We start from the raw sequence: 25,874 nt of genomic DNA, 5'->3' as shown, positions 1-25,874 counted from the left end.
ATGATTTACAAAATATACCAAACCGTGAAATTTGTAAGCGGTTTTAAAACCATGAGCGTAGTGATTTGAATTTGACGCAAAAAAAACTAACCGGGAACGCTTTCCATTAGTAGCCGGGATTCACTTTAAAATCTAGACACTTTTTGTGTTCTTGCGAATATTTAACTGCTGGTCAGGAATATCAGATAGAAAGCGAACCAAGGTCGAGAATAACGCTTTTAACTTTCTCAATTGGTTCTGTTTTCATTTGTCTTTCGCTAATTCACCAGTTATATATTGTATTTTACAAATATTAAAAATATTGTATTTACCCAACATGCATCAGTGACACAGAAAAATCCGTAAATAAATTTTTGCAAGAAAACGCGTTTTGTATGATAAACCACTCAGTGAGTGACTAAATCATTGCCAAGGGAAACCCTTTTCTGAATTTGTAGCACTTTCCAATACTTATAATGTTAGAGGCTTATTAGGGTTACACTTTAGCCCCCCTCCAAATTCATTTTAAGCGATTTGAACTACTGGAATACTAATTTTTTTGTTTGAAAAAAAAAAAAAATCTGAAATTTAAGAAACATATTTTGTGCATTTTTTCCGTGTTTCTTCCCCAGTTCAGAGATTTTTGGACGACTTGTCTCGTGATTTTATAGTTCTATGGCAACCCTGGTTAATAGACAAAAAGTAATGATAATAACCGTAGAAAATGAAACAAAACAAATAAAGACAAATATAATCAAATAACCGTTTATAAATCGTCAAAATAAGGCAATAAAATGCAGTCAAACTATTAAAAGACAACAAATCACAAACGCTCAAAATTAAAGAATACCTAAAATTAAAAATCAAAAGTTGTAATAAAAAGATCGTTAACGACCAATTCCTGTGCCGCCAGATTTGGAATGCGCAATGAGCCACTGGAGGGTGATGTCAATATTGTCCTTCTCTTTACATGATATTGAATAGCAGCAAATTTCTCTATCTTGAATGGCTGATAAATTCCTAAGAAAATTAAATACATTCTTTTAATATCAATATTACAGACATGTCTAGTAGTTCATAGGTCATAACACAAAACAAATCTCTACTAGATCTGTTTTGTGTTAGGATCTATGAACTCTGAGAAAATAATAATTTCATAAGTGATATCCAAATTAGTTATAGAAAGAAAAAGAGGCAAGAGCAAAAAAATCTTTCAAAAAAGGTCTATGTCACTCATTTACAGATAACGAAAAGCAAAGGAAATAACAAATAAAATTTAAAGGAGGATAAGTCCTTTTATTAGAGAGAAAGCAGATACAAAAATCTGGATATTTCGATTAAAGCATTATACTTAAAACAACCATATTTATACAGAACAAAATAATTATTTTCAGGTCAGAAATAGTTTCCGGTTTATTCACTAGATCTGTCTGAGAGAGTTCATTAGCATGGTTCACTCAAAGTCTTGATTGGTAAATTTTCTTCTTTTATATTGCCTAAATGCAAATTGAATTTAAAGTTGTTTATTGGAATGATCACATCTCCCCATTTATACGACGCATTTTCGACATAACACCTTAAATTAAGTATTTTTCTATGAATACATCACCTTTCAATGACTTTCACACTCCCTTAGAGAAGTGGCCCCTATCGTAAAGACCTTGTGAATTACTTACAGAATTGCACTGACAATGTACGATCCTTGTATCCTAATGCTGGTATCATAATGTGGGGTGACTTTAATGACTTAGATGCCAAATGGCTAAGCAATTCACTATCACTTTGTCAATGTGCCCACAAGAGGTAACCGTATGTTGGATCTCGTTTTTAGTAACTGTCCTGAATATTATAATACTCCAGTTACATTACCCCCATTCGGTTTGAGTGATCACCTGTGTGTTGCTTGGACACCCAATCATTTTATCCCAAATAGACAAATAAATAGTGTGGTGTACAGGCCTTTCACACCTGAACTAGTAAATCTCTACAAGAAATGGCTCACAGATCGTGACTGGCGTGATATTCTCTCATTGTCTGACGGTGACAAAATGGCAAGTTTATTCTGTAAGGAACTGTTCGAAAAATACTGTGAAATTTTCCCACAAAAAAAAAAAAATTGTGAAATCTAATGATAAACCATGGGTTACTCAAGAGATTCGGAATCTGATAAAAGTGAGAAACGAATTGCATTTAACTGGACCCGTAAAAGATTTCAAAAGAGTAGGAAATTTAATCGTATATAAAATAAGATGTTCACGTAAGCAGTATGGGTCTAAAATAATAAGCAAAATATATAAATCCAACCCAAGGAAGTTCTATGACTTAGTTCAGAACATTATCGGCAAAAAAGTAACCAGAGTTGGAGTGAGAGATGTCAATGGTAAACCCTTGTTACCTAGTGAAATTAATGACTTTTTTGCATCAATTTGTAAAATTCATCCGCAACTAAGAAAATTACCACCGAATGATTCAGTCTCAAATATCCCTATACTAGAGATTTGTTCAGTTGCTAAAAAGTTGAAGGCACTTGATTCTCGTAAATCTAGTTATCCTAGTGAGATACCAATTAAATTGATTATTGAGTGTGCTGATCTTTTATCTACTCCTTTAACGGCAATTTTTAACCAGTGTTTTATTGATGGTGTTTTCCCATGTATTTTTAAACAGGCGTATGTAACACCAATCCCCAAATGCAAGGCACCTAAAGATATAACCGATATGAGGCCGATTTCGAAAACTCCAGCTCTTTCAAAAGTATTTGAAAGTTTTATTTTTGATTGTTTATTTGAGGACATAAATGATAATATTGATCACCAACAATTTGGATTTAGATCCGGGCATAGTACTGTTCATTATTTGGTTGCATTGTTGGATACTATCCTTAAGCACTTATGCATTATTTGCAGACAAAGTTAAGGCTTTTGATAGTCTTGATCATAATGTAGTTGTGGAAGAAGCAAAGGCTATGGGTGCCCGTCCATTCGTTGTACGAATGCTCGCTAGTTTTCTTTTTGAAAGATCTCAGTGTGTCCAACTTCCTGATCATGAGCCATCTGAATTTGTAGATATTTTTTGTGGTTCGCCACAAGGGACTAAATTAGGCCCGCTTTCTTTTCTTATTGTTTTTAACCGTATTTTAACAACAATTCGTGAGCGTTTTAAATTAGCTGATGATTTAACTGTTTTATCACTGCGACTAAGCCCTCTGACTACTGAACAGTCTGACTTGACCAAAATCTATCATGATCTAAAAGCTGAATTAGGAAAGGTAAAACTGACTATCAGTGAAACTAAGAGCTCTTATATGACATTTTCCTTCCTAAAGGGTAACAGCCACTCTTCTCATAATTCCATACTGCCAACAAAGAAAACTGTTAAAATACTTGGGATTCTTTTGGACGATGATTTAAGATGGAATTCGCAAGTTGACTATCTGACTAAAAAAGGCGCCTCGCTTTTACATTCATTTTCCAACCTAAAAAGATTTGGTACACCAACTGAGGTTTTAAAGTCTGTATACTGCAGCTATGTTAGACCTTCTCTTGAGTATGCATGCCCTGCTTGGCATCCGGGATTGACAAAAGATCAAACAGATAGACTTGAGACGATACAAAAAAGAGCTGTAAAAATTATACTTGGGAAAAACTGCTCAACTTACGAGGAGGCGCTGAAACAACTCAGTTTGGACTCACTTGATAGTCGTAGACATGGCTTAACATATAGATTTGGACTAAATTGTTAGAATTCCCCAACTCATTGTCGTCTACTACCCAACCTTGAGAGCCCCCCAACTGAAGGACCAGTTACTAGACTCCGACAAATAAAAAAGAATTGTCCACAGTTACTGACTTGCTCAGCCTATAGTACTGAGAGATATCGCAAATTGTTTGTTCCATATTTTACTCGTCATTTTAATAAATTTGACGCGACTAATATTTAATGTTTGATTAATGTGTGTTCGATAATATAATGTTTGTTTAAATTTTCCTGTGAGTGTTTTTGAAGGTATAAATTATTTTTGTCATGACATGCTAATGCTAGCTCCGGCTATTGTAGTGAATAAATACATTATATTCTATTCTATACTATAGGTGATCCCTGTGGAATGCTAAATGATGTATAATCATAGTTTGGTGAATGACCACACAATAGAACATATTAGCTTATTCTAAAAAGAAAGTTAAAAAATTACAAATTAAAAAATGATATCCATTTTAGTTACAGGGAAAAAGAAAGCAAAGCACACACTGATCTATCTGACTGTTATTAATAACAATAACCTGGACAATCATTATAAGTAAATTTTATGACGGCTTTTGATGTGGTTAATCATAACTTTCTTTTATGTAAGCTTCCTGTATATGGGAGCCGAAGAAGTTTTCTATCTTATAGGAGCCATATGTTCTGCTGCTTCATTATTAATCAAATTTCGGAATACAAATTTAGGAGTTCCACAGGGACCACTTCAAGTTCAGACAATATTTAAACGATATTGAATAGCAGCAAATTTTCCTATCTTGGCTGGCGAATAAATTCATAATAAAAACTAAATATATTCTTTGAATTTCATTAATACTAGCACGTCGATACTAGTAGAGAAGCTTTTTTGATTATGATGAATAAACTCTTGGAAAACCCCGCATTAATAAGTGATATCCAGTTTAGTTTCAGAAAGAAAAAGAAGGCAGAGCAAGGACTGAGCTACCAGACTGATATTATTCACAATGGCCTGGACAATTATAACAAAAGTATTAGATTTATTTCTATGTAAAGGTTTAATGAAGATTTTTGATATAGTTAGCTAGAGTTCCTTCTATCTAAGCTTCCTCTATGTTAAATCAATGAAAATGCTTTTCAGTTGGTGAAGTTTTCTGTCTGTTAGGAGCCAACATATTATGTTGCATGTTTATTCATCAGATTCCAGTGGAGTTCCACAGAGAGCGCTTTCAGTTCCTTAGCTTTACATTCTCTAAAAATTATTTACGTCGGTAAATTTCATATGACTTTTGTTTGATAAAAAGATCAATAGCAATCTATTATACCTGTTCTAAAATTTCGGTGATTTGAACGAGAGAGGCTTGAGCATGAGAGGCTTTAGCATTTCAGAAAACTCTTGCAGCTATCATATGCTGCACCAAGGGGTGCAGCATATGGGGCTATCATATGGGGAGTGCAGCTATCATATGGGGCTAACTGCTAACACCCAGCGTCACTGAAAGTGGTCCTGTGACCTCTCGAATTCAGAGACTTTTCAACCAACACATGAAAAATCCCATTTAAATCTAAATAATCATTCCAATCACCTATTCAATTAAATCCCAGAATTAGTATACGTTAATCCAGTTCAAGCAATAAGCCACCATAAACGCTGAGCCCAAGATTTTTGAAAAATCATAAGTGGCAATGGTCAAGCCTTAAACTGACTCTGAGCTTATCCACACCGAAAACATTGCGAAAACAAAGTCTAAGCTATAAGCCACAATATGATGTAAAGCGCCATTGCTAATCCTTGAACTGAAACTGAATCCGTTTGTTAATAAAATCTTAAGAATAACCTACCGCAAAGCCTAGATTTCTCAGAAGGATGAAATGTACCACTGCCACGACTCCAACTGACGCAGAACTGAATCTTTTTTATCCGGAAGACAGGCCCGAGAATTATTTACGGTCGGAGCAAAGGTGCCTCCTCATTCTCCTCCTTAAGAAATTCTGCCTCTCAACCTTGGCAGCCCGACATGCTACTCTATTGCACTAACATCGGGAATAATCTGCATCTTTGCCATCGTTTCAACAACTACTAGTTATAACCTACCTGAACAAAACAAAAAATCTGGCAGTTTAACGTCGTGAAAGTTTATTCGTAAATAAAGTATCATTCAGTTATGAAAATATTTTCAATCAACGTCATTGGAAGTAGATAATGGTGCTGTAACCTCTCAAATGCAGAAACTTCTCTACTACCGAACAGAAGTCCCAATTAATCCCCCCCCTCTTTTCATGTGTTTGGATGGACCAAAGTCCCACTGAACACACACCTGTACACATTCTTTGGTTTTGGGCAGGAAGATACTTTTACGTTTACGTAAAACTTTTACGTTCACGTACTTTTATGTGAACGTATTTTGCGTTTAATCGCCCATGAATCTTGAGCTTTGTGCAATTGTCCGTTTAGTTAATTACCTTTTTGGCAGTATCCGCTTTTGATAGTATTAGCTTTTTGATAGCATATCAAATTTTGAGTAAAGCTAAGATGATAATTTGGTACTTGTATGATTTAGCCCCTACCCCTCAAGTTGTTCATGTTCATGCCTTTCCATTTTGTTCATGTTGTTCTTGTTCATGTTGTTCTTCAAGTTGTTCTTGTTCATGCCTTTCCATTTTGTTCATGTTGTTCTTGTTCACGCCTTTCCATTTTGAGGTTATTGTTTGATTCTGAGGTATAGAGTGTAGCTTTGTTTGAGTAGTTTAGGCTTTGTATTATGGATAGCATATCAAATTTTTAGTAAAGCAAAGATGATAATTTGGTACTTTATGATTTAGCCCCTACCACTCAAGTTGTTCATTCGTTGGCACATTATAGAACCGGTTGATGCGTCATTGGCGCATTATAGAACAGGGTGAATCAATGATAAACTAGGAATAAAAAGTTTGTTTGAGACTTATCATTTTGAGGTTATTGTTTGATCTGAGGTATAGAGTGAAGCTTTGTTTGAGGTGTTAGGCTTTGTATTGTGGGCAATAGGGCTTTTGTTCCTGGACTTAGAATAAAGCAATTTCTAATTTACTGTAAAAGTTTTGCCAACTCGTTTCGAAAGTAAAGTTAAAATATTGTTTGAAGATATTATTATTCTCAAAGCTTAATTTATTAAAAGCTTATTTAAAGCTTAGACTCCCACAAAGGCTCTCAGTATACATCTCAATGCTACATTTTCAATACTTACTTTCATTACTACAAATCACACTTTAAGAAAACGAATTAAAAGGAAGAATAATAAAAATGCAGAAAAAAAGTAAAAAAGAGGATAGAAAAAGGAAAATGAGGGACCAGGTAACAAAAAGCCAAATTACATTCTTTCTATGAGTACATGTTCGTCCAGAGCGTTCAATACTACAGAGCTTTCAATACTACAAATAACACTTTAAGAAAACGAATTAAAAGGAAGAATAATAAAAATGCAGAAAAAAAATAAAAAAGAGGATAGAAAAAGGAAAATGAGGGACCAGGTAACAAAAAGCCAAATTACATTCTTTCTATGAGTCCATGTTCGTCCAGAGCGTTCAATACTACAGAGCTTTCAATACTACAAATAACACTTTAAGAAAACAAATTAAAAGGAAGAATAATAAAAATGCAGAAAAAAAGTAAAAAGAGGATAGAAAAAGGAAAATGAGGGACCAGGTAACAAAAAGCCAAATTACATTTTTTCTATGAGTCCATGTTCGTCCAGAGCGTTCAATACTACAGAGCTTTCAATACTACAAATAATACTTTAAGAAAACGAATTAAAAGGAAGAATAATAAAAATGCAGAAAAAAAGTAAAAAGAGGATAGAAAAAGGAAAATGAGGGACCAGGTAACAAAAAGCCAAATTACATTCTTTCTATGAGTCCATGTTCGTCCAGAGCGTTCAATACTACAGAGCTTTCATTACTACAAATCACACTCTAAGAAAACGAATTAAAAGGAAGAATAATAAAAATGCAGAAAAAAAGTAAAAAAGAGGATAGAAAAAGGAAAATGAGGGACCAGGTAACAAAAAGCCAAATTACATTCTTTCTATGAGTCCATGTTCGTCCAGAGCGTTCAATACTACAGAGCTTTCAATACTACAAATAACACTTTAAGAAAACGAATTAAAAGGAAGAATAATAAAAATGCAGAAAAAAAGTAAAAAAGAGGATAGAAAAAGGAAAATGAGGGACCAGGTAACAAAAAGCCAAATTACATTCTTTCTATGAGTCCATGTTCGTCCAGAGCGTTTGGAAGGTCTCTTTTGTTACCAAGAACAAGCACCGGTATTCCACTGAGCTGAGGTTTCTCTAACAGCTGATGAAGCTCATTTCTCGAAGCTTCTATCTTGTCATGATCTGCTGCATCAACCATATATCTGCAAACAATAGCATCAAATATTACTAAATAGTATAATATTACTAAATAGTACTAATATTACTAAATAGTACTAATATTACTATATAGTACCAAAATTACAAGACTTAGAATACAAAACAAGAGAAGATAACAAGAAAATTTGTGATGACAGTAAATACATGTATCTACCATGTATCAACCATCTGCTGCATCAACCATATATCTGCAAACAATAGCATCAAATATTACTAAATAGTATAATATTACTAAATAGTACTAATATTACTAAATAGTACTAATATTACTATATAGTACCAAAATTACAAGACTTAGAATACAAAACAAGAGAAGATAACAAGAAAATTTGTGATGACAGTAAATAGAACCTAATCGAAGATTTAATCCACTCAAGCGAGATATCACTATCCCAGATGCTCTGTTTCCAACTGTTTCCTCTGCAACAATCCTAGGCGTAACATTTACAAGTGACTGCTCGTTTAAGCTGCATGTAGATAATATTGTGCACAAAGGTCACTACTCAATCCAGAGTTTAACAAGTATGCGCAGGTTATGCTTCTCTGATCGTCAGCTCCTGCTGGCGTTTACAACCTACATCAGGCCTTTCCTCGAGTATTGCTGTCCCGTTTGGGGTCCCCAAACTCAGAACACAGCTTACATGGTAGATGAACTAGAAAATGTTCAAAAACGCGCTACTAGGATAAAACTCGGACCCAATTTCAGCAGCTACGAAAGTGCCCTTGAGCTCTTGAATTTTCTCACCTTATTCGATCGAAGACAGAGGCTAATAATGAAATTTGAGAAATCACTATTAACAAACGAGAAGCACCGATCCATACTTCCATCATCCACATCAATCAGCAGACATACTAGGCATTACAACAAACTAGAACCAGTCAAGTGCTGCAAGAACAGATTCGCAAATTCCTTTGTACCGTATTTCGTAAGTGCATTTAACAAGTGAATTGAAAGTTGCACCATATTTCGTAAGTGTATCTAACCTGTGTGATTGTAAAAGTAGCGTAATTTAGCGTTCATTTTTGAGTGCTACGATAGCTATTCAATTAAACGAATACGAATATTTCAGCTATATATGCAACACCTGTCATCAGAGAAGTACAATACAAAACAAATAAAAAGAAAACAAATTACACAAAAGCCCATAAATAAAATAAATTTAGAACTAAAATTATAAATACATTTTGAAAGAGCCCCAGGCTCCTCACCTCCTGTAAGTTTGTATTTAAAAAAATAGAAACAAGTTACGAAAATCAGAACTGGAAATCAGAACTGGTAACTGGAAATCAGAACGCCTTCCTGTCTTTTCAATATTAGTGTTAATTTACATAGAGACTTTGTGCTACCATTAGAGATTAGACACAGAGTTTAGTAGCCTATAGAAAATATTTAGGTATTTTTAAAAACGTCTAGTTTTTTCGCTTATGAACGACAAGCGAAACATTTCTGCGTTGTGGAAAAAACAAGATAGTAATAAATCATCATAATATTCTATAATTATACTATAAACAATACTAAAATGTTATATAATAGTATTCTATAATTCTAAAGATATTTCAGAAAAATCTTATAATATTCTAAAATAATTATAATAAATAATCGCAAGACCACAACAGGATATTAATAAATCGCAGAAATGTGCACAGATCCCAGAATCACAGATCTGTGCAATTTCTCCTGTATAAACAAAGCTTATATAAAAAACAAAAACCAAAGATAAAAGCAAGATGAAAAGGTTGGCTGCCCTCGGCCAAAACCTAACATGTATATTTTCAAGTTTTTGGAGAAAATCACAAAATATTTTTTCGATTTTTCAAAAAACATTTCGTTTTTGGAGGAGAGAAACATTCCATGAGGACACCGATTTATTTCCACTAAGTTTTTCTGTAAGTTCGTTTTTTCCTATCTTTACTATTTAATTTTCTGACAGACGTAATTACCAAATAATGATGTAGAAAACTCGTGAAAATTGTTTTTCCCACAGAGCCTAGATCTAATTGCAGTAAAGTTTGAAAAAATTCTGACTACAACACTGAATTCGCGGTGTTGGGATTAGGACAGGTTGAATCTTAATTCAAAATCTATCTTTTCGTGTAAATATTAGATTTGGCAAGAGGACAGCCAAGTATTTTCTATGTAATAAAACTGTACAATATCAATGAACAGCATCAGATTCAACGCATCAAGACAACTAAATTGTCCTGAATATAAAACTGTACAATACCAATGAACAACATCAGATTCAACGGATCAGGACAACTAAATTGTCCTGAATATAAAACGGTACAATATCAATGAACCGCATCAGATTCAACGCATCAGGACAACTAAATTGTCCTGCATATATGCCCTGAATATAAAACTGTACAATATCAATGAACAGCATCAGGACAACTAAATTGTTTTGAATATTTTTTTTATCATCCGCTAATAACAAAAGATAAAATCACAGAGTTAAACAAGCCAAATAAGCACTAAAAAGAGAATTTTTTTTTTTTTAGAATATATTTCGAAAAATATATAGTTCCGATGAGGTGGAATATTAATATAGATATCGGCACGAATGTATTACATATGATGCATTAAAGATAACATGATCTTATCTTTTTATTCACGTTTTATTTTTATCTTATATTTATTTATTTTCTAAGGCTGTCACAATCTCTATTAGAGTCAAATTCGCTTTGTATGTCACGTAAAAGAAATCAAAACAACAGATACAGCAAGAAAAAAGTTAAAAATGTCAGTAAAACGTAGAAACTGTCACAAAAATTTAACACAAATCATTAAAATAAATAAATAAAAAAAGAAGGGGGAGGGATAAAATGATAATACACTATGAAAAACAACTATAACAGGCTAAAGAAAAAGAAAAGAAAATGGTGCAATTCGTATTCTAAGTCAAATGCTGTTAAAAATAAAGTCAATTGAAATCAAAATGTCAATTAAATACCAAAAAGGAATATTTTACAATTGAAGAAACGACTAGATTAAAAAAGGAATAGAACTCAAATAAACACAACAAACGGGAAAAACAAAGTGGCGACAGATAAAATAGTGGACATGGTTATTGTGACCATTCATCATACATTAAAATATGAGACTGAGGAGCTCATTTTGATCGAGGACACATATCAGGACATATATCACAGGAATTATTTTTATATGAATGTATTTCATCTATTATGTGCTGATATGATGCAACTCTGATAAACAGAGATTCTCAGCAAGTTTTTGAACTTATTGCCATAGAAGTAGGGTTTAGATGTGAGTCTTTTGGGTACTTGTCTGTTATAATGCCGACCTCTCAAGAAGTGAAGTTAGGTGAATCCAATGAAATATACCTAAGTACAATAAAAATATAACACTAGTAACAAGTTTGGGCAATATATTTGCACATTAGAGGGGGGGGGGCTGTTAAGTATAGCGGGTCTGAATGCCTAATATGTTAGGTACAATTATTAAGCATATTATGCAGCAAGAATTGTTTTCTAACTTAACACTGTCCAAATACTTTACCCCTCTCCCTCTAATGTGTAAATATGTAGCCCAAATTATAAATTTCTCATTTATTCTGTCGCTTTTCTTTGTCTTGTCTCAGATTAAGCTGAAAGAAACTAAACAAAGAAACTGGTTCAATAGTGCGTCAATGGATAAACAACTTGAGTACTCAGCACTAACAGACAAGTACCGTGTTTTGTTTTATTGTTTACCGTTTTTTAAACTTAAAATTAAATTTTGTTTCTCCATTTTCCTGTTTTCCGTCGTTCTACAGCGCGTCAATGGATGAACAACTTGAGAGGTCGGCGCTATTACAGACAAGTACCGTGTTTTGTTTTATTGTTTACCGTTTTTTAAACTTAAAATTAAATTTTGCTTCTTCATTTTCCTGTTTTTCCGTCGTTCTACAGCGCGTCAATGGATGAACAACTTGAGAGGTCGGCGCTATTACAGACAAGCACCGTCTTTGTTTTGTTGTTTACCGTTTTTTTTTGAAATTAAAATTCAATTTTGCTTTCTGATTCCCCTGTTTTTCAGCACGAAACAGGAACTAGAGCATTCAAAAGCCAAATTCTTTTTGATGTATTGGTTGCACTTTCAAATATTTATTTAGGTTTTTAACCTATAAAGCATGAATTTTTTTAATTTAGAAAATTAGTTTATTTTATTAATATTACTGTAATTTAGAAAATTACACTTTCTATTTAGCGTCAGTGGTAAGCTTTCAAGTTTCCATAGTAAATATTACGAAAAAAGTTTGTGCTTTGATTAAAAGCTGTCAGAGGCTTAAGAGTTAATTACTTTCTTCTTCAAAAGTGTTAATTACTTAAGAGAAAAAGGCAAAAGGAGGCTGAGCTTTTCCTCTTATCTAAATTATTTCTATTGATCAATTCAAATCCTTTTGATGATAATAAATCCAACGCACACGTCGCACAGTACACTGGACGTAGACAGAAGGGGATAGGGTCCGATCCCTTCCGAAATACCAAATTTTCTCGTTTTTTTTTGCTCCTCTTATGCAAGTTACAAAATAATCTTTTTTCTTATACCCCCCCCCCCCAACAAAAAACAGTGTATGTGTATGTACTGGACACGAATTTATCGCGAAAAGTTGAATTTTTACCAGAATATATTTTGCCACAAATAAGTATAGCTTTAATTGTCTTTCCTGATATATAATTTCATGATTATAAATTGCACGTAAATGTACACAAGTTTATAGTACATGTAAATGCACGTTATACACATTGAACAGGAAATTTAACCAGAATATATTTTGCCACAAATTAGTATAACTTTAGTCGTTTTTCCTGATATATAACTTCATGTTTGTAAATTTCACGTAAATGTACATAAGTTTATAGTGCATGTTAATGCACACTATACGCATTGAACATCAAATATATATTTTGTCACAAATGATCATCAGATTTTTACTGCTTTTCGTAGTAGAAAGTTTTTCCACATCCAGCAAAAGGTTTAGAGGTGTTTCCTGAAATTTTTTGACAAAATGAATTGAATACTTTAAGGCAGACATGATTACTTTATGATAATATCTTAGATTAAATAATACTATAAAGCCAAATTGTCTCCAGAGAAAATCCCTAACCACAATCTAAGATCTTCTAATATACAGGACCAGGTTTTAGGATGGAAATACCGTATTGGGTTCATGACTATTCTTGATTTGCCGACTAGCTATAGACCTTTCAGAAAGTATATTTCTTTCTTGAGATTCCTCAGCACGCTTTCTTTTCTTACTTTTTCTATCAGCCGCAAGCCTGTTTTCTTGCTGTTCTTGTGATTCCTCGGCACACTTTCTTTTCTTACTTTCTCTATCAGCCGCAAGTTTTTTGGCATAGACTCTTTGAGCAGCTTCCTCGGCTGTTGCCATTGTAGGTTCTTCAGTCATTTTATAATTAAACATTTTTCCGTCCACGATCTTCTTACAATTAAAAATTTGTCTTTGAACGATTTTCTTAAATACCTTTAATGATGTCATCGTCATAACAAACATGACGACAACTAACTTCATGACGACATGACATGATAACATGACGTCACTCGACAGACACACAGACAACTTATTTTTATATATATAGACCATAATAATATAATATAATATTATATATTATATGGTGTTGGGGTGGCGCTTCGCGCCACCCCAACACCTAGTTGGTGGGGCGCTCCGCGCCCCCCAAGCCCCCCCGCGCGCGTAAGTCGTTACGCGCCTTATTAGTTACGCGCCATTTTAGCTGTGTCCCTGTGTCCCACCTGTGAATAGAGATAGATATAAATATATATTTTTAACTACGTAAAACATGCGAATATACAACATTCTTCGCTGTCCCATTGTCTGTGCATATAAATAGCATTTATATTCCCTGTGTCCCGGTCGTCATTTGTGTCCTGGTGTCCCAGTTTGTAATTTCTCTTTGAGTGTCCCGGTCGTCATTTATATTCCCTGTGTCCCAGTGTCCCGGTCGTCATTTGTGTCCCGGTCTGTAATTTCTATTCAAACAATCCCTGTGTCTCAGTCGTCAATTATATATCCCGCCTGTGCCCCCGGCGTCCCCGTTGTAGTTGTGTCCCTGCGTCCCGGTCGTTATTTATATTCCCGGTCGTGATTTGTGTCCGGGTGCCCCAGTCTGTAATTTTTCTTTGAGGTTCCCGGTCGTCATTTATATTCCCTCTGTGTCGGTCGTCATTTGTGTCCCGGTCTGTAATTTATCTTTTTAGTTTTTTTTTTTAGTTTTTTACATTTTTTCAGTTTTTTTTCTTCTTTATTTTTCAGCGTCACTATGAAGTACATATCGCCGAACCTTTGTTTTTTAACTTAAATCTGGTAGGCATTGATGACCTTATCCAAGTCAAAATCCCAAACCCAATCATCATCGCTATCATTTTCAGTTTTGATATGTTTTGACTCTCGTTTTCCAGGTGGATTTTCATCTAACTGCGCGGTTTTGCGTTCTTTAGCCGCAAGCCTGTTTTCTTGCTGTTCTTGTGATTCCTCGGCACGCTTTCTTTTCTTACTTTCTCTATCAGCTGCAAGCCTGTTTTCTTGCTGTTCTTGTGATTCCTCGGCACGCTTTCTTTTCTTACTTTCTCTATCAGCAGCAAGTTTTTTGGCATAGACTCTTTGAGCAGCTTCCTCGGCTGTTGCCATTGTAGGTTCTTCAGTCATTTTACAATTAAACATTTTTCCGTGAACGCATGTCTTAAATACCATTAATGACGTCACCGTCATAACAAAAATGACGACAACTAACTTCATGACGTCAGTCGACACAGAAACATGACGTCACCTGACAGACACACAGACAGACAACTTATTCTTATATATAGAGATATATATATTTTCTTTTTAGTTTTTTTTTGTAGTTTTTACCTTTTTTAGTTTTTTTCTTCTTTTGTATTGATGCTAAAGCCAAGGTTCAAACCTGGAGCCTCTCGGACCTAGAACCTGAAACATAACGCTTTACCAGCTCAGCTACTTCGGCTTGAATACATTCGTTTTGAGCAGCTTCCTCGGGTGTTGCCATTGTAGGTTCTTCAGTCATTTTACAATTAGAAATTTCTCTTTCAACGGTCTTCTTACAATTAAAAATTTGTCTTTGAATGATATTCTTAAATACCTGTGTCCTGGTCGTCATTTATATTCCCTGTGTCCCGGTCGTCATTTGTGTCCCGGTATCCCAGTCTGTAATTTCTCTTTGAGTGTCCCGGTCGTTATTTATATTCCCTCTGTCCCGGTCGTCATTTGTGTCCCGGTCTGTAATTTCTCTTTGAGTGTTTTTTCTTTTTAGTATTTTTTAGTTTTTTACATTTTTTCTTTTTTCAGTTTTCTTTTTCTTCTTTATTTTTCAGCTTCACTATGAAATACATATCGCCGAACCTTTGTTTTTTTAACTAAAATCTGGTAGGCATTGATGACCTTATCCAAGTCAAAATCCCAAACCCAATCATCATCGCTATCATTTTCAGTTTTGATATGTTTTGACTCTCGCTGTCCAGGTGGATCTTCATCTAACTGCGCGGTTTTGCGTTCTTTAGCCTCAAGCCTGTTTCCTTGCTGTTCTTTTGATTCCTCGGCACGCTTTCTTTTCTGACTTTCTCTATCAGCAGCAAGTTTTTTGGCATAGACTCTTTGAGCAACTTCATCGGCTTTTGCCATTGTAAGTTCATCAGTCATTTTAAACTTAAACATTAATAGATTTCTACGTGAACATATATGTCTTAAATATCTTTAATGACGTCACCGTCATAGCAAAAATGACGACAACTAACTTCATGACGTCAGTCGACACAGAAACATGACGTCACCTGACAGACAAACACACAGACAGACAACTTATTTTTATATATATAGATATACTAGCTGTTGGTAACCCAGTTGGTGGGGGCGCTTTGCGCCCCCCAAGCCCCCCACGCGCGTAAGTCGTTACGCACCATATTAGTTACGCGCTATTGTAGTTGTGTCCCTGTGTCCCACCTGTGAATATAGATAGATATATATATATATTTTTAACAACGTAAAAATTGCGAATATACAACATTCTTGGCTGTCCCATTGTCTGTGCATATAAATAGATTGTCAGGTTTACCGACTCTTGAACATGCAACATATAATTGTCCATGGGAAAAACAATCTGTATTCAGATCTATACCTCATTATTCTAATGATTGCCCTTGAGCTTTGTTGATGGTGATTGCTAATCGAACATTCCCTGTGTTCCCATCGTCATTTATATATCCCCCTGTGCCCCCCGGCGTCCCCGTTGTAGTTGTTTCCCTGTGTCCCGGTCGTCATTTGTGTCCCAGTGTCCCAGTCTGTAATTTCTCTTTGAGTGTCGCGGTCGTCATTTATATTCCCTGTGTCCCGGTCGTCATTTTTGTCCCGGTCGTCATTTGTGTTCCGGTGTCCCGGTCTGTAATTTCTCTTTGAGTGTCCTGGTCGTCATTTATATTCCCTGTGTCCCGGTCGTCAATTGTGCCCCGGTGCTTGGTTGATGTTGATTGCTAATCGAACATTCCTTGTGTCCCGGTCGCTTTTCCCTGTGTCCCGGTCGTCATTTGTGTCCCAGTCTGTAATTTCTCTTTGAGTGTCGCGGTCGTCATTTATATTCCCTGTGTCCCGGTCGTCATTTGTCTTCCGGTGTCCCGGTCTGTAATTTCTCTTTGAGTGTCCTGGTCGTCATTTATTTTCCCTATGTCCCGGTCGTCATTTGTGTCCCGATGTCCCGGTCTGTAATTTCGTCAGTCGACAAACATGACGTTAGTCGACACACAAACATGACATCACTCGACACACAGACAACTTATTTTTATATATATAGATATCTGTTCTAGTCAAAACAACTGCATTGATATTAGCATTTGTCTCCTTTATATTCTATTCCTAAAATCTACTTACGTGGTTATCCTTAGTTAATTTATCAAAATATTACCAGCAAAGCCCGCCAGACAATAAACATAAAAAAAAATCGTAACATATACTCTCTTGTGAAGATCAGAAACGTACAACCTGCTACTGTGCAAGAAACGCTTACTTCACGTGCCTGTTGTATACCGTCTTGCAACTATTTTCAAAGCTGAAGAATAGTGATTACTTGGATATTTTCGAAGACGTAGTGCCTTTCTATGACGTATAAATAACAGTTCAAATAGGGATAAATCCTTTTACTAGACAGTGAAAAACAATGATAAATTTCTGGATATTTCGATCACACGCACAACAACCATCATCAGTTTATCTGCCAATGACGGTCTCTGTGTATTTGATCAAAATGTCCAGAGTTTTTGTAATTGTTTCCCACTATCTAATAAAAGGATTTATCCCTTATTTGTACGCGATACCTTGAAATGAAAAACACTGTACCAATTACAGGTACAGATTAAATCTATGTCCATATTATAATCTAGGCTTCTGAAAGAAAAGGTGGGGAGAGGGGTACCTGGAACTGAAGTCTCAAAGATACCCAGAGTGAAAGTAATAAAGAATATAATCTTAAAAGAAAAATTGAAGTTACGATTGTAATATTTTTTTAAAATTCAATTTATAATTGAGACATTGCTGAAGGTCTTCAAATTTTATGATTTATTAATTAGGTTTAACAGAACACTGAAATAAATAAGCATATGTAATCAAATGTTGAGGAAATTTACACTTTAATAGCCTAACCAACCTGAAAATACCACAGAAGGAAAGAGCCAAGGATCATACACTCCTTTGATTCCAATACCAAGAGACCTCCTAAGACCTGATACTTTTATTCGTATTGGATCTGTATTACCAAAGAAAGAAGGTGACACAAACAAGTTTTCCTATAGGTCAAGGACCGTCAGCCTTGGCAACAGTAGCAATCTAAGGAGGACCATAGACTAGCTTTTAGATGACGATTACTAGAACCTTACATTGGAACTTCGTGACTAAAAAAATTAGTCGATACAAAGAAGTTTTTCCTATGGGTAACTCCCGGCGGTCCTATTCACAGTAATAATATTAAGAGGGCCAAGGACCATCTTTTAGATGATAAATATTAGAACTTTGCTTACACAATAGCGTTCACTCCCCGGCAGTATCGTTCCCACATTGAGCGGAATCTAGGCTGGCCACCAATGTCCCACAGTTTGATAGTGACGTTGCCTTTTGTTATTTTCCTCATATTGAAGCCAACAGTTGGTATCATGTCTTCGCTAAACTGACCAGACTGAAAAATGAAAAGACAAGCATTTTTGATCAAAGATCTGTACTATCCTTAAGAAAAACAATTAATCTAGACAAAAAACGGATCAATGGAAATTCTGGCAACTGCAACAGAAAAAATCCATCTGGTTTACAAATGTTCTCTAAATTCCTGTATATTAATGTTTTATTACACACATAACTATTATGAAACTCAGTTTAAGCTCATTATTAAGACATAACTATTAATAAGCTCAGTCAGTTGATTGTTAAGTTCTCTAATATTGGGTAGCAGATTTGAAAAACAACCAGGTGTTTACAGAATCCCTGGTAGATGAATATCTCTTTCATTGACACTTAAGTTTTTATTTTTTTTTAACTTGCATAACTCAGATGACATTTCAGTGCGACATAGAAAGCAGACCTCCTCCTCCCGATCTGACCCCGTTCTACCACCAGTCAAGCACTTCTTCTCCCTTGAAACTTTAGTTTAGAACAGCTTTCCTCCCCAAAGATGACTTGTTCCTACTAAACCGGCACAACACTGAAAAAGATCCTCAGGACCATCTCCTGCCACCCCTCCTCATTTTAACTCCGTATCCAAGCGTTACCTATAATAATGCTAGATTTTGAAAGGTAGTTCAACCAATTATTTTCTGCCAGGGTACTCGCTGGGTGACAGCTGTTTAATAGATGAACTTCTTACCATTGTTGTTCCCTGTCAAGTTAATGTTATTTCAGAAAACTACCCCCTGTTGTGTTTCCCCTCAAGCCACACCTAAACATCCCTTATATTGCTGCTTTCCAAACGGAACCTTGTCTAAATCCCCCCAAAATGGCTGTCCTTCCCTCAATTTCATATCCTTCTAACTCCAACCTGGCTCCCAGACTTCAAAAAAGGCCCACTTGTTTAAGCAGTTGCTTTACTTCACAAAGTTCCTCGCAGTAAACGTTGAAAGCAACGAAGTTCGGCAGATTAGCGGAACTAGAGGTCATAAAGAGGCCCACTCTCTGGTGCATAAAATTGATAAAATGGCCATAACAGAGGTCCAAGCCCACAATCATAATATTGACTATTGATAACAACTCTCAATTTACAAAACTACGTTCTTATGACCACCTACGTAAAAAGGAAGGTGGAATATTATTATTTGTACAATATTATCTTTTCTGTAACGTAATTTCTACCCCCAATTTTTAGATTATAACGAAATTACTCGGGTAAGCATGAGACCCAAAGTTTTTACTGGGTCTGTTTTTCGACTACCACACTGCCTTTCTATAACGAACAAATACAAGTTCAAATAGGGACCTGTCCTTTTATTAGACAGTGAAAAACACATACAAAAAATTCCGGGTATTTCGACCACATACATCAATGATCTTCATCAGTAGATAAACTAAAGTATTACAATTAGAACATACTATATTTATACAAAATAAAATAATTATTTACGGGTTACAGATAATTTCCGGCCAGACCAGCAAATTAAAGAATTAATGACAGTGACAATGAATCTATTTGAGCATGGCGAAATGTCCAAATTCAATTTAGCGCGTAAGCATATAAAGAAAGAAATATATAAATCTACATCTTCCCACTAAAAAAACAAAGCAATGGATTTTCTTCACCTAAGACAATTGGAAGAAAGCTAAAGATAATACTGTTTTCAATCTCCAATAAGAGCGCTTAGATACAGCAAAAGATCGAAAAAAATTCCTTTCCTCCATAGTTAATAAAGTCCACCCCTCGCTCCAGACAACTATTTATGACCCACTTAGACTTGTAGACAAAAGTTGAGAACATAAAACATTGCAGCACTGTCTTCAAAACGTACCAATGGTTAGTTAATTTTTATTAATTAATTAGTTAAACCGTATTAATTAATTAATTAGAGACTTTGCCAGCGATCTTTCGTAACCTTTGTCCTTACTTTTTAATGAAATTATCTTGACAGCTTTTTAATGAATTTCGTGTTGATCTCTGTTTAAGTAGAATGATTGCGCCTTTCCTCTCTCATAGAACAAAAGATGTCAAATATCTAAGGTCATATTTTGCTCCAGTCTCAGTTTATAATAGAGTGCCCTAGGGAGCCTTGTTAGGTTCAATTTTATACCTTGCAATGATTAACAACACTGAAATTGATTTTTTGGATAGATGGAATTTTTGATGATCTAACTGCATCTGACAAAAATTTAAGAAGTAGGCCAATGGATATCCTAGAACAGATATCAGATGAGGCTGTTACTAATGATAAGACATTCAATCCTATACAGTCAGTAATTAATTTCCTTAAGGCTCGCCCTTCTTTCAATATTTATACCCCCTTTCCCACCCCCTAATGTTCGTTAGTAGTATGAAATTACTGTGTCTTCCCATCTCAAACTATTCAAAATGATTAATGGTAAGATATTAATTATATTTTAAATAGATTTGAATAGGTTAAACTAATGAGATTTCAAAATACCGTGAAGGGAAGCATTCAACCTTCCCTTCTTAAACACTTTAAGAAATTTATATGTCCTAAACTACACCCTCTGAGAATTTTTCTTTCATTTGTAGGCCCATTCCTTGAGTACACCTGTATTGTCTGGGATCCTGACACCTTTAATGAATTTTCAGACCGAATAGAGACAGTCCCAGAAGGCGCTTCATAATTATCTCCAATGAAGGTATAGTACCCAATACATCCCTCTTTTGGAAAACCAATTTGGTCACCCGTAAGGAAAGAGGACCAAAAGTTTCCTTGTGTTTTGCCAACAATAACCTCCACAAAAACCTATACAAATTCCTTTTTCCTTAGTCAATTTTCCTCCCTTTGACCTCATCTTGCTTGTTCAACTTTAATACAAAGTCCCAATTTTAAGCTCATTAAAACTTTGAACAGAAAAATACAGAAGAAACTTCTTACTGTATGATTTATGTAAAAAGACTATCAATTTTATTCATGTTTACGACCCTCTGCAGCCTTTTTTCCATATTGATACTGGTTAATTAGTCCATGCTGTCTTTTATTAGTTTGAATTTTTTTTCACTGTTTATCGTTTTTATTTATTTATAATACTCCGTACTTTGTGTTTTTTATACTTTTACGGGTTCATTCATTCATAGTTGATATGTCGAACAGGTGAAATTCCTCCTCCCTCTATTCAACACTCATTTAAATTTTTTGCACTCATTTTTTATAGCCTACTAAATTGTCTTTGTGTTTTTATTTGGCTGAATTTGTTATAAATTCTGAAATTCTTAATTGTTCTTACAATTCACAACGTTTTTAACCTTTTTTTGTGTTCTTATTCTCATATTTTATTTTGTGTTGTCTGACTCTCAAGTGCTAATTTGGCCCATCTGAGCTTGTGATGACCATTTTTCGAGAATATACCTTGTTTTGCATTACCAAGCTCTAACTGTGGGTAAAATTATTTTGAGAACAAGATGGTTCCAATTTGTTATGAGAATTGTTATGAGATGGTTTCAATTCCCTGTGGTTGAAGTATTTTCTAGAATCACAATTTTCCAGTGAGCTATATGGGTATGGGTAGCCTACATTATTGTTTTTTTTATTTCAAAGGTAGTATACAAGGTGCATTCTGCCAATAAAGAAAAGACAGATGGGCATTACTTAAAATAGTGTTATAGTGTGGGGGATCTATAGTATGATTTAAGTTACAAATTGCTTTTTTGTGATAAAATTAACTCCAAACTTCAGAGGAAGAAGATGAGATCTAGTTTTATGCACTATGTGATATAAAAATTCCAGTAGGATAACTTTGCTAATTTTAAAATCTTTCTCTGTGCTAAAATCAGCAGTGCACCCAAAATCGGGGTTGATTGAGGCACTAATCCTACCCAAAATCTTCATATTTGAAAGATTTGCCAAATATTCGCTTTGTTGTTGTTTCTTTTGTAGGGAAAATCTCCAAGGGAAAAATAAGCAAAGTGTTTTATTAGAACTGAGAGACATAATTCAAAAATTTCAAATAACTTACTGCAATGACATTGACAAATGTTGTCTTCCCAGAATATTGAAGTCCAACAAGAGTTAGTTCCATTTCTTCTTTCCAAAACAAGCTCTTAAACCAATCCAAAATCCTATTTATCATACCTAGCATCTTGAATTCAAATCAGTAGTCCTGAGAAAAAAAAGAGCTTTAATCAGATTCAATGCATAAAACCATTTGTTGGAACCATTTTTCAAAAATCAAGTGAAGATGACAGTAAAAACTAAAAAAACCATTTGGTACCATAAAGGTACTATTTAGTACTACAAAAGGATTATAAAGGCAAATATGTACTAAAAAAAAGCCTAGGAGGGGCAGTTGCTCCCCCTGTCCAATTGCAAATTACACTCAATGCAGCTAAAATTACGTCTTTCTTTTAAGCGTGCTATTTCTCTATAATAGGCTAAAACATATTCTGTTCTTCATGTGATCACTTTCACAAAAACGTGCTATACCATACCTAGAAAGTCAAAATAAAAATTCAAGTGTTATTGTTTTTCTTTTATTTTCTGTCTTCTTGAAAAAAAAAGGTTTTTTTCAACGATTTTCAACGTTAAAAGAGTATCTTCAGGGTATCAACAAATCTGTAGAATGCATTTTGAACCAGCTTGAGAGCCTTAATCCCCCTGTATTATCATCTCCGAAATCTTCAGGCAGGTGTCTGTGCATGCAAAGTAAAAAATCAACTAAATTAATCAAACTACAAGTATGAAAATTTATTTGAGATGATTCTGGAAAAATGAGAATGCCTATAGACTACATAAATATTAAAAAAAGCCTTTAATATTTTTGACTTGGTGAACCTACAAAACTAAAACATGTTCCAAATTATTGCCATGAATAAAAAGGAGATGAAATTTAAACTCTGCTATTTTTTTAATTACTTAAATAGATTTTTTGTATTCTTTTAATTTTAGTAGAATTGTTTGGGGTGCCTCTATTTGAGATTCATTTTGTATTGATTTATTTTGTTTAGAGTTGTATGTGTTTGAATTGTGTAGTCTGTTTGTATTGAGTTATTAATGCTGATATAACTGTACTGATACTTAATGACTAAAAAACTGTACTTAACTGTACTAAATAAAGTGAACTGAACAGCCGATTATTAATGCTGATATAACTGTACTGATACTTAATGACAAAAAAACTGTACTAAATGAAGTGAACTGAACAGCCGATTATTAATGCCGATATAACTGTACTGATACTTAATGACAAAAAAAACTGTACTAAATAAAGTGAACTGAACAGCCGATTATTAATGCCGATATAACTGTACTGATACTTAATGACAAAAAAAACTGTACTAAATAAAGTGAACTGAACAGCCGATTATTAATGCCGATATAACTGTACTGATACTTAATGACAAAAAAACTGTACTAAATAAAGTGAACTGAACTGCCAATTATTAATGCCGATATAACTGTACTGAAACTTAATGACAAAAAAACTGTACTAAATAAAGTGAACTGAACTGCCAATTATTAATGCCGATATAACTGTACTGATACTTAATGACTAAAAAAAAAACTGTACTAAATAAAGTGAAGTGAACAGCCGATTATTAATGCCGATATAACTGTACTGATACTTAATGACAAAAAAACTGTACTAAATAAAGTGAACTGAAAAGCCGATTATTAATGCCGATATAACTGTACTGATACTTAATGATAAAAAAAAACTGTACTAAATAAAGTGAACTGAACAGCCGATTATTAATGCCGATATACTGATACTTAATGACAAAAAAACTGTACTAAATAAAGTGAACTGAACAGCCGATTATTAATGCCGATATAACTGTACTGATACTTAATGACAAAAAAACTGTACTAAATGAAGTGAACTGAACAGCCGATTATTAATGCCGATATAACTGTACTGATACTTAATGACAAAAAAACTGTACTTAACTGTACTAAATAAAGTGAACTGAACAGCCGATTATTAATGCCGATATAATTGTACTGATACTTAATGACTAAAAAACTGTACTAAATAAAGTGAACTGAACTGCCAATTATTAATGCCGATATAACTGTACTGAAACTTAATAACAAAAAAAACTGTACTAAATAAAGTGAACTGAACTGCCAATTATTAATGCCGATATAACTGTACTGATACTTAATGACAAAAAAAACTGTACTTAACTGTACTAAATAAAGTGAACTGAACAGCCGATTATTAATGCCGATATAACTGTACTGATACTTAATGACAAAAAAACTGTACTAAATAAAGTGAACTGAACAGCCGATTATTAATGCCGATATAACTGTACTGATACTTAATGACAAAAAAAACTGTACTAAATAAAGTGAACTGAACAGCCGATTATTAATGCCGATATACTGATAATGACAAAAAAACTGTACTAAATAAAGTGAACTGAACAGCCGATTATTAATGCCGATATAACTGTACTGATACTTAATGACAAAAAAAACTGTACTAAATAAAGTGAACTGAACAGCCGATTATTAATGCCGATATAACTGTACTGATACTTAATGACAAAAAAAACTGTACTAAATAAAGTGAACTGAACAGCCGATTATTAATGCCGATATAACTGTACTGATACTTAATGACAAAAAAAAACTGTACTAAATAAAGTGAACTGAACTGAACAGCCAATTATTAATGCCGATATAACTGTACTGATACTTTCTTGTTTCATATTTTTGGTTTCTCATGGGTTGCGTGTGTTTGAATTATGCACTTATTTTGTATTGAGGTGTTTGTACTGAGCCATCTGCATTGATACATCCTTGCTTCTATAGTATTAATTAAAAAAAAAACTTTTCCCACAAAAGAAGTTTTTCAAAGACATGTAAAGATTAAGCCAAGAATGAGAAGAAATGAAATCAAAGAATCTTTCAAGCATAAAACTATCACAAATTACTAGCAATAAATAAATGAAACTCAAACAAACAAAAATTACAATAAATAGCTAAGTCAAATTCAAAACAAGAAAGATTAATATTAGTAGGGCTGATACCCCCATGCCTTCTCAAGACCAGAACACAATATGTGCTTTACTGAAAAAAAAACTTGGATTGTTAGTTTAATTGACATATACTGATATTTAAGCCTTAAAATTTTGGCAATTTTTTTTGAAAATAAGAAAAATGAAAATATTTAAAATGTATTTTGTTTTCAGTAAAAGCAAATTATATTCTGGACCTGAGAAGGCCTGGGGGTTATCAGCCCAACTCATGTTAAATTTTGCTTGTTTTGAGTTTTGGGCTCTCTTAAAATTTTCATCAGATATGTTTTGGGGAATGATAGGCTTGGGAGGAGGGAGATGATTGCCCTCCATTAACTTTTGACTCTAAAAAAAGGGCACTAAAACTTCCAATTTCCAATCAAATGAGCTCCAGCCAATCCAAACTTTATACGACTACTTGTTACACAAAAACCTTATATGCCCTGGGCATATAAGATTTAGACTATTGGTAACGAACTGCCTATCTCACAATTTCAAATGAATGTGTTTTGAGAAAAGAGGATATCAGGGAGCAAGGCTAGTTACTCTAAATCATTTTTGACTCTTAAAAAGGAACTAGA

The 25,874-nt window shown here is 34.2% G+C and overlaps 1 protein-coding gene across 3 annotated transcripts in view; it reads right to left on the bottom strand.

Moving 5' to 3' along the window:
* Window positions 1-730: 730 nt before the first annotated feature.
* Window positions 731-25,874, bottom strand: part of LOC136039180 (ADP-ribosylation factor-like protein 8B-A) — a 37,477-nt gene continuing 12,333 nt past the window's right edge. For all 3 annotated transcript variants that reach the window (XM_065722701.1, XM_065722703.1, XM_065722702.1), the window contains exons 2-5: window positions 22,284-22,427; window positions 18,164-18,318; window positions 7,926-8,087; window positions 731-999 (exon numbers count right to left, since the gene is read on the bottom strand). In XM_065722701.1, the coding sequence (XP_065578773.1) occupies window positions 867-999; window positions 7,926-8,087; window positions 18,164-18,318; window positions 22,284-22,406 (573 nt within the window). In that variant the 5' untranslated portion in view covers window positions 22,407-22,427 and the 3' untranslated portion in view covers window positions 731-866. The remainder of the gene's footprint in view (window positions 1,000-7,925; window positions 8,088-18,163; window positions 18,319-22,283; window positions 22,428-25,874) is intronic.

The sequence above is a fragment of the Artemia franciscana genome, chromosome 19 (genome assembly GCF_032884065.1).
Source record: "Artemia franciscana chromosome 19, ASM3288406v1, whole genome shotgun sequence".
Lineage (NCBI taxonomy): Eukaryota > Metazoa > Arthropoda > Branchiopoda > Anostraca > Artemiidae > Artemia > Artemia franciscana.
Note: the sequence above shows the minus strand (reverse complement) of the source record. Positions and strands in the feature narration are given on the sequence as shown.